Source organism: Micromesistius poutassou (genome assembly GCF_964030765.1).
Source record: "Micromesistius poutassou genome assembly, chromosome: 6".
Lineage (NCBI taxonomy): Eukaryota > Metazoa > Chordata > Actinopteri > Gadiformes > Gadidae > Micromesistius > Micromesistius poutassou.
The window spans coordinates 12,357,947-12,372,714 of record NC_140276.1 but is presented as its reverse complement, the minus strand read 5'-3'; the positions used below and the strand labels follow the sequence as shown (position 1 = coordinate 12,372,714).

Sequence of the window (14,768 nt, the reverse complement as noted above, 5' to 3'; positions counted from 1 at the left end):
CAGTGTTTAGGTGACTTGCATTACAACCCTATTCTAACCCTAACCATGTTGTTGTCTATTTGCAATTATGGACATTTCTGTTAAATGGTTTTGTTTTGGCATTGAATGTAGCTGACATTGAATGAAGCAAATGTTCCATGTTTAAATGTGTATCATATGTCATGTGTGTCAGTAGGCCTATTTGTTGGACGTTTGAAAGTCTTTTGAAATGCAGTGTGACAGAGGAGGGAAAAGGAGAAGAGGAGGTCGAGGTGGAGAGGTGATGTATATGAGGAGCATGAAGGATTATTCCTTGGCCAAAGTTGACCTAGTTAGGCTTCAGAAATTTGGTCATTTAGATGTATGTATGTAGTATGTGCTAAAATCAGAGCAGAGTGTAACTCGAGTTGGCCTCTCTGTAATGAGTGGGACCCCCCCTTCCTCCCCACTGCAGGACAGAGATGTCCGCCTGTCCAAGTCCATGTCCTACGCTCTGCGCCATGGAGCCGACCAGATGCAACTGCACTTGAACTCAGGTCAGAAGTCAATACAATGGAATGGTTTAGTCTTACTTCAGTTCTCTATTGTTATATATTCGGTTCATCAACCTTAACACGATTTTATAACTGTGGGCAAGCGCATAAGATGAATATAGAATAAGTAACATTTTTTATTGACAATTTGTTTTATTTTTTGGTCACCACAAACCCATCGTCAATACTTTTTATCACACTAGCGAATTCTGTACAATCTCACCACATTCCAAAATAAAACATCAGTCTTCATTCTTATAAGCAATCTTATAAGCAAAGATTATTAAATCTTTACTAAAAAGAAAGAAGGTTTTCTCAATTGGATAGAATATTTCTGGTTGCAATTCCATAAATTCCATGTTAAAAAACCTTGTAGCTTCAACATGCAGGATGTCCCCGTCAAAGACTAGAAATGATGACACGGAACAGATTATTGTTCGAGAGGTTCGAAAAAATAACATTTGTTCACAAAAGTCAATGGAGACCCAACGTGTCTAGTGCACACACAACTAGAAGCGGTAAAACGTGTATATAATATTCACTGCCATTACGAAAACCATCGGAAAATCTATGACAATTACACCGTTTCAATCTGTGAAGAACTTTTCTAGCGTATCAGAAGTGTTTAGTTTTTTTTACAGCAGATTTGGTCTTTCATAGCCGACCTCCAATGAGTTTGACCCCCCTGATGTGTATATATATATATATATATATATATATATATAGATATAGATATAGATATAGATATATACTGTGTTCTGTTCCGTCCAGATGGCTTCCTATACGTGGAAGACCTCTTGCGTCACCCCCAGTTCCGCTCCTACTCATTGGGCGATGTGGAGAGAGTTGTGGCCACCAATGAAAAGAAGCGCTACAAGCTCCGCACCCACCCAGAGAACGGCCGTCTGCAGATCCGAGCCAATCAGGGCCACACGCTACAGGTGGGTGGAGCAGTCTGATGAGCCGTGCAAAATGCACAACAGCGGACGGTCCTCTGTGGAGGTCTGCCTCGGCACGCCTGCGGACGGCCCTGTTCGTGGTCCGCACGTACCTGCTGTTCTCGTTCTGCGATGAATCTGTAATGCAGTGTGACCCCATTTCTAGTTCTGAACATTTTTCCAACCTTAACCTAGGTTTTTTGCATCTGCTTCCACACAAAAGTTTTCACCCAATCACCATTGCTCGTCGTGGCTATGAATTTTAAGGCAGTCAAGCAGTCATACATACAGGAGAATGTCTATGAGACATTTTTAAAAAGTCGAATATCTATAGCTTATGGCAGAAATCTCTTACGACCCCATTTGCACATCGGGGGACCCCAAGGTTGGGAATCACTGATGCCCCTTCCTGTATAATTTCATATTTGTTGTATCAAGTGCATATGTGTTTATAACGTCTGCATAAAGATGTAAATAAAGTATATAAATGAAGACACATTTCATATGGTACTGGAAACACAGAAAGGGGAAATTACTGATGCACTGATAATGGGGAATGTACGGCTGGACTATGAAAGTTTAAAGTTTGCAGACTCTCTGTTCTGCGTACTTTCCGATGTCAGAGAATCTTACGCTGCGTCTGGTGAATGTTTGACAAGAGCTTCTCAGCCTCCGAGCTATGTTGACGTCTATCCTGTAGTACTTTGTGCATTGCATACATCCATTCACAAGACATGATTTTTTTTTTCAGGAATGTGGACGAAAGTGCCCTCAAAACATCCACTTTAATAGTGACCTCCTTCAACTAACAAAAACCTCAGCTTCTCAGAACTGAGAAGTGGGAAGCAGAATGAAAAGTAGAACATTCTCAGTTCTCTTTTACTTTAAGGGCAGCATTATTTGCTACTCTTAATATAATTTTTCCTGCAAAGAAAACACTTTGCAGATAACTAAACACTAAATTGTGTATTTTGTTCTAATGTTATATCAGCCTTAACATGACAATGTATCTTCAGATCTTTAGCCGCCGTTTGTTTTTTAATGCCTTTTATATATATGTCAGGCAAGACAAACCCGAAAAATAGATTTACAATGAAGCTTCCAACTCTCACTGTTTCACCGTGTGACACAAGTTTTTGCCTGCTTACACACGCGCCCGGACGTGTTTTTTTTGTTTTTTTTTGTCGTGAGAAAATGGATGTGTGGCGTGTGCGCGTGTGTAAGCAAAAACACGCCACACATCCACTTTCTCACGGCAAAAAACCCCCAAAAAACACGTCCGTCCAACCCCCCTCGTCAACAATCCCCATCGCACCCCCCCCATATATATATATATATATATATATATATATATAAATAATGGGTCTAAAGCTCTAATGTACATTAGATCACAGTATTTAATGTCAATGGTCTAAAATTAAAACCCTGTTTTCCAAAAAGGTTTAAAAGTAAGAAATAAAATGAAAATAGATATATAAGATATATATAATATAAAATAAACGTAAATATACCTTAACTATAGGCTAATCAAAACTTTGTCTTGCCACGTTGGCATGCGAAACGCTGTGGCACTTTCTACAACAATGTCTCCCCATAATGACAAATAATTTCCAAACAATGAGCAAAACACCTAGACTGGGTACCCCCAGCCCGTTCTGCCAGCGAATTCAAATTGCAGGCAGAACATCTTGAGCAGGGTCTGGAGAAGAGCAATACATTTCTGTCTGCTTCCGATACGCTTTTGCGGGAGTCAAGCACCAAGCTTGCTTCTCCCCCTGGTGTGCTATTGGCTGGTTTAATACACTGACGACAGGGAAGGGGAGGGAGTCAGTTGAACTAGGCCCGTTGATCAAGAAGAAGAAAATTGACAGCAGCCTCCCCAGACCAATGTGCAATCTACAATTGATCATGGTCTGGCAATAGCCAGGCTACAAAACACCATTACTACCAATAACATTCCTATGCTCTTAAACATCCAAAATGGAGGCAGTCATTGCGATGAGACATCAAGCCCTGTACATCCTAGACGGAAACAAACTTCTTCATTATTATCAGTCTCCTTCTGCTATCGATTTATACATATCTTTTCAGTTGTTGCGCAAAAGTATAGAATAAAGCAAACAGAGCAGTTCTCCCCTCTGTCTGTCTGTCTGTCTGTCTGTCTGTCTGTCTGTCTGTCTGTCTGTGTCTGTCTGTCTGTCTATAATGAATGTATATATACGTGAGTGTGTGTGTGCGCAGAAGCACTCGAATATTCACAGATCTTTTAACTTTGCAACTCGTTGCTGTTTTAGTGCATAAAGAATAGAGGGGGATTTACACAGCAGGCCCAAACATAAATGAAAGCCACTGGTTCCTCAGTGGCAGAGTCTACATCACAAGCTCATTTTGTTCAGCTTTTCCGTCCGTATAGAATCACATCAGATATATATATATCTTTTCTATATACAGTATTTGCTAACTCATCACTAGTCATTAACCTCGAGATCACTTCTACTTAGAATTTCTGGTGCATCGTGTTTGTGTCCTCGATTCGGAGAAAGAGGCTTTGGATTCCCAAAAGGGTCACAGAGCGAACCGCAGTGCAAATCTATTCATCTATCTATTCCAACAGGCGTGTTATTATTTGGCAGAAAATACTCTTTCCATGTGCATCATGAGAAATCTGTGAGGGAGAATTGTGTGCAGTGTCTAGACGTCTGGACGTCACGCTTTGAATATTACAAAATAAATGAGAGGGGTTTTCTTGTCTTGGGAGGATTTCAGTCCTTCATTTGTCACCAGAGCCTGAGGATGTTGCTCATGTGAAACCCAATCCTGTCATGTCTGAGTTCATGCTTTGTATGCAGAGAATTTCCCAGGGACTCACCGGTTGGATAGATAAGCCAAGCTCTGTCGCTTTCACTCTCCGGCAACTCAATAAGAGCATCACTTTCCCTGCAACTGAACAGTGTACTATTAATGAGTGTAAGCTGGTACTATATAGTACTATAGTGCTATACACATTGGTTAAGGGTTTGCTTTGCTGCAACAAATGGGTTTTGTTATACATTTCTTTGTCACTTCACAAAAATACAAAATAATGATAACATAATTCATGCATTTAATGAATTGGTATTGTTTTCATCTCCAATCAAACTCAAAATGGATGCTATGTCTCTATTGAATGCCCTTAGTGCTCATATAAGAACGAGGTGATGGGCACCTCGCACAAACCGACTACACAAAAAGGCTCCAAATCTGGCATCCCATGTCAACTGCAAATGTCAATCACCTATGTTTTAATCTCTGTTACATCTCTGCCAGCACAGTATCAGTCTTGTCTTTGTATGGCAACCTCACTTGTTATCTCTATAACCTACTGTAATATTGTTATTATTGCATATATAATATTTAAAATACATACTTTGTAGTTGTATTGTGACTTAATTCATTTTTGGTAATGATATGAGTCTTTTTATATTGATATATTTAATTTAATAAATCAGTTTCTGCTACATTTCCCCCTGGGAATGAGTAGATCAAGTAGCCCTCTAATCATACAACCCCAAATCCAAGGATGTTGGGACGTTGTGTAAAACGTAAATCAAAACAGAATACAATGATTTGCAAATCCTTTTCAACCTATATGCAATTGAATACACTACAAAGACAAGAGATTTAATGTTCAAACTGATAAACTTTGTAATTCTTTTGCAAATATTCACTCATTTCGAATTTGATGCCTGCAATGTTCCAAAAAAGCTGGGACAGGGGCAACAAAAGACTGGGAAAGTTGAGGAATGCTCAAAAACTCCTGTTTGGAACATTCCACAGATGAACAGGTATAAAAGAAGCATCCCCGAAAGGCTCAGTCATTCACAAGCAAGGATGGGTCGAGGTTCACCACTTTGTGAACAACTGCGTGAGCAAATAGCCCAACAGTTTAAGAAGAAGAATGTTTCTCAAAGTACAATTGCAAGGAATTTAGGGATTTCATCATCTACGGTCCATAATAGCGTCAAAAGATTCAGAGAATCTGGAGAAATCTCTGGACGTAAGCCAGAGAGGCAAGGCAAGGCAGGCTAGACCAAAAACCAACATTGAATGCCGTGACCTTCGATCCATCAAAAACCGACATCAATGTGTAAAGGATATTACCACGTGGGCTCAGAAACACTTCGGAAAAACATTGTCAGTTAACACAGTTCGTCGCTACATCTACAATTGCAAGTTAAAACTCGACCATGCAAAGCGAAAGCCATATATCAACAATAGGGATAGACCGATATGGATTTTTTAGGGCCGATATAGATTTTTTTTCATCAGCCTTAGGTCAATACCAATTTTCTTGAGCCGATATTTGAAGCCGATACTACCCTGGAAATCCAGAGTTCTCATGAGAGCACAATTTGAATTTGCTCAGGGAGTCACTCTGGGAACGAGCAATATACTCACTCCCCGATTCCTCTGGCCCAGAACATTAACCACTGATCACATCGGTGTGTTTGATATAGGCGGGCCAAAAGCGTTGCTGTTTTACCGACTGGATACGGCAAGAGTCTGATCTATTGGTTAGCTCTGCTGGTCTGGATACGTCACCCCTTGTATTCTTCTGATTGCTCTTCTTATCTGTCCCTATTCTAATAAACCCTTGATAAATAAATAAAGTCATATTTGACCCAATGACCCCGTCAGGTGAAGGACCTGGAGCTGAAGCCGGTCCTGGCCGGCGCGGTGGACTGCCCCGGTGAGGCGGTCCACGGGACCTACCTGAGCAACTGGAGCTCCATCCAGCAGCACGGCCTGAGCCGCATGAAGCGCACCCACATCCACCTGCGCCCCGGGGGCCCCCCCGGGGAGCAGGGGGTCCCCAGTGGTGAGTCGCTAGGGCACCCACCTCCACCTGGCCCTCGGGCCCCCCCAGGGCCCAGGGGATCGTCAGTGGTGAGTCGCTAGGGCCCTAGGCCCCCCCAGGGGAGCAGGGGGTCACCAGTGGTGAGTCGTTACAGTGTGCTCTCTCTGTATGTATTATTTTCTTTTTCATTTTATTTCATTACCATTTTCTTACTTTTTAATAATGTATTATTCAATACATTAACCAAATTAAAATGAATTAACCAATTAACCAAGTGTCGTAAATGAGCTTTGGCTAAAAACACTATGATGCAAACATCAGATGACTGTCTCAAGCTTATCTATGTTTCTGGTGTCTGAATGCACCATATCCACCCTTATCTGTGTTAAAGGTGCTGATGGTAGGCTTTGAGTGTTGTAAAGAGAGAGAAAGCAGAAGAGAGCAATATTTTGTAACTAAGCGACCATGAATGCGTCCCTTTCCTCTCTGCTCCGTCTCTCTCTCTGTTTCACCGGCATTCAAATGTGTTGCAACCAATCAAGGACAAGATGCCCTGGTGGTTCGGAAATGCGCTGGGAGAATTCTTAAATCTAAATTGTTTTATATAGAGACGGGTTTAGTCTACTCAATACTGATACCGATTTTTTTTTATCACAGTTATTTGGAATGACAATCAAATAGTAGCTCTTAAATCATACCTAGAGCAAGTACAAAAAAGTATACACATATATTCCTACTGTGTCTGTATTCATTATGTTTTACTACCCACAAGACATGAGTGCTCAGCGTGAGCTGGCCCTATTCATCGACGTCCCAAAAGCTCTGGCCGGTAAGTGTGAACACTGTCCACACACCACATCCCATTATGTGCTCAGCTAATGACTTCTTTAAGAGGCCCCTATCACAGGTTCAGGTTCAGGGCACTGGCATTACGACTCCTCCATAATTATCTTCATGAGCTCCCCCTGCGATAGGGCCTTTGACATGTGAATACCAGCGAGCTTCATTTAGCTTTTCTTTTCTTTGTGTTTAGACGGTATCCAGTTCTTCTGGTCAGAGAACGGAGTGCTATTGACCCCAGGGGACGCAGAGGGAAGACTCCTGCCCAAGTACTTCAGCCAGGCCCTACAGCTGAGGCCCACAAGTAAGACCCCGACCCCCCGGCCCCCCGGCACCTGCAGGGCCAGGCTTCAGGAGGGTTGGGGGGGAACAGCTTCTTTAAAAGGGGGATATCAGGCTTTTTCCCCTTTCCCCCTCTGTTTATACATGTTTTCTGTCTGCTAAGCTAGGAAAATCTAAGTCTGAGCCAGAGGGAGCCCACCGAGAACGGCCTCAAGTGCGTGAAACAGCTTGTTTGCGCTCAAACTTTACTTCCGTAACAGTGTGACGTCAGACTGTGCAGTGAGCGTTGCTGAAGTGCAGAAGTCGGCTACCCGCAATGTTACAACTTCTCGGGGGTGTGAATTTGCTTACACAAGCGCAACGCGTTCGACCAATCGCAACAGAGTGGGCGTGCTGACCAATCACAGCAGACTGGGCTACTCAGGATTTATCAACCCTAAAAAGGCATGATACAGGATCTTTAAAAGTCCTCAGAAAGACAATGGCTGACAATGGCTTCCTCTGTGTGCTTGTTCCAGGGAGTGTCTTGCCCCTGCACTAGTCTGGGAGACGGAGAGCAGGGGGCTGCTGGAGGTCGCAGTACTCAGCCGACCCCGTCTGAAGACAGCAGTCTGTTCCTTTCTCCATAGGAATTAAATTTAAAAAAACGAAATGATAATGGATTATGGACTTTCTTCTGACAAAAGCACAAATGTGCTTCTGTAAGTCGCTTCTGATGAAAGCGTCTGCTAAATTCCCTGAATGACAATGAAAATGTAAATGGACAATGGATAATGGAACATGGCAAGAATTAAATTATATGTAAGAGGTCTCATTGTGTGTCTATCTTAGAGGACCTTCACATCGGTAGTGTGGTTTTAAACGTGAACTTTGTCTACGTTTGCCAACTTAATACTTAAACTTAACCCTAACCCTTAACCCCTAACCCCTAACCCAATATTTACGTTCGCCAACGAGGGAAAACATATTTTCCCTCACTTTATGTTGATGTGATCCACATTGAGGGAGAATGGCTGTTGAAAGCCCGTACTATAGAGGCACTAATGTGTGTAAGTGTGTGTGTAAGGTGTAAGGGGCAGGAAGGTTTGACAGATGAACTCAGAGGATGTTCACCAGATCGAGAACAGGCGGACATTGTGGGTTTATTCGCTAACCGACTGCCACATCTGTTACTCCAAGATACAGCAGGACCAGGAATAGATAGTGGAACAACCTCTCAAAGCTTCCTGTACAGTAAACCACTCGACACTGGCGCCATGAGTAACAAAGTGACTGCATTATATTATTAATTAAAGGAGAATGACTTGTACAATGGTTGTGTTTTAATAAGTATTGGTTTGGACTCATCCACTGATGAGTTCAAATGTGGTTTAAATTCTTTAACAAAAGATATCAGTTGTAGTTCAAACCCAGTATTTCACACACAGTATTTCAACACTCGCCAACTCACACTTCTATTAGCACATGGGTCAGCCACCTTTCAGTTGGCAGAGCCACAAAGAATTAAATGATTGACTTAAATGATTTTTAGAAGAGCCAAAAGAGCATTTGTGTGATTATCATTCAACCTTTTAAGGAAGATGTTCATTGCAAAATAGACAATTTAGACTGGAAAGAATGATTATTATTATCTTCTCTTCCCTATTATGGTAACATGGCAATCTATTTTTAACTTGACCTGGAATGTACTCTAGCTTTGCGACTTTGTCAGATTAAAACGTCGCTTTGTATCCCACAAAGGCATGTTGTTTCATTTCTGTAATATAATTTATGGGTAGATAATACATTAGTGAGGTACAAAGTGGCGTCTATCCCTTATAGGTCGGCCATATGCACCCAGAGACAGAGCCAAGTCGGGCTCTACTACAACAGGTCCGTGCCCCCGAGCTCCTGTTCGGCTGAGACAAAAGCTGTGTTTGAAATCGTTCCCTATCACGGATATAGTGCACTCTATAGGGAGCTCGCCATTGTGTAGTGGTGTTCGAATTCTCACTGGTTAATTTCATTCACTATATAGTGGACAATGAAATTTGAGTGAACATACAATGTTTCCTACATCTTACTCCCGTATATTGTTTTTCGATTTCGAACACAGCTAAAGAGGCACCCGGGGGCCGGTGTGTGGCCCTGGCCTCATAGAGCCTCACGGGGCCCCATAGGGCCTCATAGGGCCTCATGCCCCCCCGTCAGCTTGTGGAAGAGCTCCTCGTTGAGCGTGTCGCTCTGCTCCCGCGTCCGCGTGGACATGAAGATGTAGCCCCCGATGAACTCATGGACGATCTTGCAGTCGGCCGTCACACAGCTGAAGGCGATGTTCACGTTACCGTCAAACTCGATGGCCACCTGGAGAGCAGTGAGACAGTTAGAGCAGTGAGACGGTTAGTGAAGAGCAGTGAGACGGTTAGAGCAGTGAGACAGTTAGAGCAGTGAGACGGTTAGTGGAGAGCAGTGAGACAGTTAGAGCAGTGAGACGGTTAGTGGAGAGCAGTGAGACAGTTCGAGCAGTGAGACAGTTAGTGGAGAGCAGTGAGACAGTTAGTGGAGAGCAGTGAGACAGAGCAGTGAGACAGTTAGAGCAGTGAGACCATTAGAGCAGTGAGACAGAGCAGTGAGACAGTGGAGAGCAGTGAGACCGTTAGAGCAGTGAGACCATTAGAGCAGTGAGACCGTTAGAGCAGTGAGACAGTTAGAGCAGTGAGACAGTTGGAGCAGTGAGACCATTAGAGCAGTGAGACCGTTAGAGCAGTGAGACAGTGGAGAGCAGTGAGACCGTTAGAGCAGTGAGACCGTCAGAGGAGTAGACACTATTAAGTGCCAAATGCGTTGTTGTCGTACAGATGTGTCTGCATGTGTTACACAATGGTTGTTCGATAAAGACATTTACTAATCCTAAAGATAAACAATAAAATTAGCAGTAGAAAGTAGCAGCAAAAGGTTTCTGTAGTTGTTACAATGATAAACAGTCAGTAATAGAAGCAAAAAATATATTGTATGATATATTGTAATAGTGCACAATATATATATATATATATATATATATATATATATATATATATATATATATATATTGTAAAGTGCAAAAAGACAGTCTGAAGGTCAGGGTTCAGAGTCCAGAGTCTTGGGGGGGGGGAGAGAGAGGGAAGAGAGTGAGCCTCCTGACAGCCTGGTGGATGAAGCTGAGGGGAGAGAGGGGAGAGGCGTCACCTGTCGTATGTCCCAGTTGACGTTCCACTGGCGCATGTTGTTGTAGCGCCAGGTCCGGACCACGTCGCCCACCCCCAGGTCGATGCGGATCAGCCGGTTGGGGGCGATGCCCAGAACCTCGTCCTTCCGGCTGCCCTTGAACCTGGCGGAGGACAGACGCCCGCGAAACGGGAGCTTTTCAGCCTTACTTCCAAAGCACTATGTGATGATAGATTGTTTGTTTATGTGTTGTTGTGGACTTGGCTATCCTAAAGGGAGTCTGTTCCCGTGGAAAGAGAGGCTGAAATGATACTGAATCCAGAGTAGTCCACCGAAGGCAGATAATGCTGTCCAATGAATTTCAATGGAAACACATATTACATATTTGGCTGCTGTAGTAACTGAGCGAGTGAGACTGATCTGAAAGGAATGAAAGTCGAAATTGTGTTCAAATCTTTAAATCCTTGTTGTGACATATTTGGATAGGTTACAAAGTGCCGGTTCTTTTAAATTGTTATGTCCAATATAATTATAGACCGCTGCCTCAATTCCATTTCTTACTACGTTTATTTCATCATTGTGTATTGCATGACATATTATTTTACATCTAATAATTTTTCCATCGGCAGAGCTACGTATTTTCACAAAGTCCCCCGAGAAGAGAGAGGCCCTCTGTACTTCATTGAAATGTTTTCGCAAGAATAGCCACATATTTGTGAAGTCTTCGAATTACAAGCTGCAGATAAGTTGTTTATTTCTACCTCACAGACTGCTTGGCTAATGTCAGTGGTTAAATCCTCATTTGAAACTGCAGAAAAATCAATCCAATTCATCCATTATAGAACACAGATATAAAACAGTCTTGGGTAAGACAGAAGAAACCGGAGGAGAAGTACCTGACGACCACGTAGGAGAGGCCAAAGTCGGGCAACGCCTGCCAGATCTGCAGGAAGCGCAGCAGGGCGTCGGGCCAGGAGAGCTGGGCCACGTTCTGGTAGGCCTCCAGGATCCGCTGGGTGAGCTGGGGGGAGCACGAGGAACAACAGCAACTTACATTTACATTTAGGAGATTCTGCTGACGCTTTTATCCAAAGTGACTTACAACCATTCATTCACACATTCACACACACCGACGGCGGTGTCAACCACGTCAGGAGCTGTTAGGGTGAGGGCGTCTCGCTCAGGGACACCTCGACACTCAGCTAGGAGGAGCCGGGCGTCGAACTAGCAACCTTCCGGTGACCAGTCAACCCTGCTCTACCTCCTGAGCTACTGCCGTAATACACACAGATCCTTCTGCAGGGTCATTGTCGCCGTTGTGGTTGTTAGTCGCCTTTGTTTTATAGTCTATGCGCTTCAGGCTCTATATTATCAGTGTTATTATAGGCGTTTCAAAGGAGAAAAGCAGGACTGTACTTCTAGTTCTGCTCCACATGGGCACGTTTCCCCTGGTCCCCCACCGAGACCCCCAGGGTGAAACCCCCTGAATCCCGGCTCCCCGTAGCTTCTGAGTGTCAGTGTGTGCGTGAGGTCTAAAGGTGTGTCGGGGGGGGGGGGGGGGGGCACCTGCTTGGCCTTGTACTTCTTCTGGTAGCGCGGCGACACCAGGCTGTGGGGGTTGATGGCGTCGTCCGCGGCGGAAGGCGCCGAGCCGTTGCCGTGGGTCTTCTGCATGGCCAGGAAGGAGCGGATGCTCTGGATCTCGCTCTGGAAGCTGCTGTCGGCCAGGCTCCGCCCCATGGACGCCAGCCGGCACGCCGCCATCCAGTGGGCGTACTGCTCCTCCTGTGGAGAGGGGAGGTACTGAGATGTCACTCTGCTGTCTGATTGGTTCAGAGCACTGTGCCGCGACACAAGGGTCAGGTGGACGATGAGGCAGGCGACTCAGTACGGTTTGGGTTTGGGTATGTGTGTGTGTTTGATGGCCTCCAAAGAGCGCTCAGGAGATGAGGTGAGTGAGGTGAGTTATAATGTGAGAAGAAAAGGGGATTCAGGTTGTTCTGCGCTTGGGTGAAGGGCACGGGTGTGTGGTTGAATGCTGTGTACAAACGGTGTGTGCCTGTGTTTGGTGGCTTACGTTCTCGCAGCGCAGGTAGACTTCGGTCATGCCCTCTGGGGCCGGGATCAGGAGCCGGATGAGGAACTTCTGTCCGGCCACATTGACGTCCGGGGCGACCTCGCAGCCTGGAGAGACGGACGGCGTTCACACATCTTCACTTCATTTACGGTCCAATTATTCTGCTTATTGAAGAAGCACGCAGTAGGATTGTCCTGTTTTTATGCTGATTATAAGAAGAGTTCACCATTTTCATGGGTGTTTCGTGCGATCATGGTAAGGACGGTGGAGGGGACAGGAAAGTGCACTTTGTAAGAGATTTCAGAATTGAACCTGGCTCACTTAGGCTTAGTGGTGCTAAACCACCGGGCCGCGGACCGGTCTGAGCTGTGGACCATTGGCCACCGGGCCACAGAGATTTAGAAATAAAGCCAAAAATATAACATTTATTGAAAAATGTACTTCCATAAAATGGAAATATGTTATTATGATATTAATGATATTATGACCCTATTCAAAATTCCAAAAATCTACATTTTAGATCTTGGGTAATGCCACTAATGCATACTTTTTTAAGTTGGACCAGTATTTAGGGAAAATGCTGAAGCCCTTATCTGTGAAAAAGGGGTGCAATGTAATCCTTTATCGGCAATAGAAACCTGGCAATGTACATCCTCTAAGCTGCTTGCTTTTGTCTTCGACAGGTGAGGATTATATTCAGTGACGGACTGGGAGCAAAAAACGGCCCGGGTTGTTTGCGCGCGGACACGATTGTTGATGGCCCACGAGAAGCCAAGCGGCCCACGAGAAGCCGCGGCCCTTCTGGCATCTGCCCAAATGCCAGACCGTCCAGTCCGTCACTGATTATATTCTATTGTTATGCAAAGGATCCCTACAGAGAAGTAAAACGTGTTCCTTTACCTTTTGCTTGATCCGGTCTGTTTGTTATTGTGTCCAACCAAGGCTCTCTCAGGGAGAAGTCTGGCCCTGAAATCTTGTTGTTGAGTTGTTTTCCTTCTGTCTTTACAATCTCTCCTTCAACTGAATCTTTTAGATAACTAAAAGACTAAGCTACGTTTGAAGTAGTCCAAAACAACAACTCTCTCCCACTCTCACTTACATTTCAACCGTTCTTTTGCAACAACTCAACTGTCGCAAGACTTCTCCTTGAGCCTTCACCTTGGTTTTACACAACAACAAACAGAGCATGTCAAGAGAATGGTTAAGAAACAAGTTTTATTTATCTGAAGGGATCCATAAAGAAATGAAAAAGACAAGAACTTTGAGAGGACAAACATAGAACAGGCAATTGCCCCAAAGGATTACATTGTCCCCCTTTTTCACAGATTTGGGCTTCAGTGTGTTGAGGGGTATTTACTTGTACAGCTGTTCTCCACCAACAGTGCCACAACGGCCCTCATTATATGTACATTCATGTTTTAATCTGGTGAATTACTCTTCATGTGTACAATCTGTGAATCATACACACAGTGACCCTTTAAGTGAGAAGCAGCCTTTATAATGTAGATAACCGGGAATATGTTATCAGCCTTTGAGAGGCAGTGCTCATGTTCTCCTTACCTTTGAGGTGGATCTGTTGTATGGGCTCTCCGACGCTCTCCTCTTTGCTCTTGAAGTAGGAGATGCCGGTGTCTTGGAACTTGAACCAGTATTGTTTGTAGCCCTTCAGGGTCAATCTCTTGGGCCTGGAAGTACGTAAGTAAAGGTAATTACACCTTTAACGGTTTTCACTGTAAGGCAAATGGATGGATAACGTAGAAATACACCTTATGAGCAATGTCATGAGATATTGCAGAACGAGAATCTTACCGGAATATTTTCAGATAGTCACTAAGTTCTGGCGCTGCCATGTTGTCCTGTATTAAATCAAAAAGAAAACATAACTTAGAGACACTCATATGAGAGGGGGCTACACACCTGAGAGGGGGCTACACACACCTAATCAATTATTATGTATCCCTATAAACAATATACAACTAAAATATGAAAACCTTGAAACTGTTATTCAACTGGCCAACTACAACAAAATATACCATGCATTTATGCATTCATCCAGTCCTGCATTTATTTCTCAGCAGGGTAGGAAACAGGGAACTCTC

The 14,768-nt window shown here is 43.9% G+C and overlaps 2 protein-coding genes across 2 annotated transcripts in view; one reads left to right on the top strand and one right to left on the bottom strand.

Annotated features, from left to right (window-relative positions):
• The first annotated feature begins 18 nt into the window (after positions 1-18).
• On the top strand, positions 19-8,588 carry trpt1 (tRNA phosphotransferase 1). The gene is given in 8 exon segments (XM_084469866.1): positions 19-200; positions 202-259; positions 434-515; positions 1,284-1,453; positions 6,128-6,308; positions 7,060-7,116; positions 7,321-7,431; positions 7,928-8,588. Coding segments are annotated over 8 exon segments (726 nt in total). The 5' UTR covers positions 19-156; the 3' UTR covers positions 7,951-8,588.
• Positions 8,589-8,774: 186 nt separating this feature from the next.
• The window catches only part of fermt3b (FERM domain containing kindlin 3b), an 11,612-nt gene continuing 5,618 nt past the window's right edge, over positions 8,775-14,768 (bottom strand). Inside the window, 7 exon segments of the mRNA XM_084469865.1 lie at positions 8,775-9,752; positions 10,614-10,755; positions 11,489-11,613; positions 12,159-12,377; positions 12,670-12,776; positions 14,230-14,354; positions 14,479-14,525. Of these exon segments, the coding sequence (XP_084325991.1) occupies positions 9,573-9,752; positions 10,614-10,755; positions 11,489-11,613; positions 12,159-12,377; positions 12,670-12,776; positions 14,230-14,354; positions 14,479-14,525 (945 nt within the window). The 3' untranslated portion in view covers positions 8,775-9,572.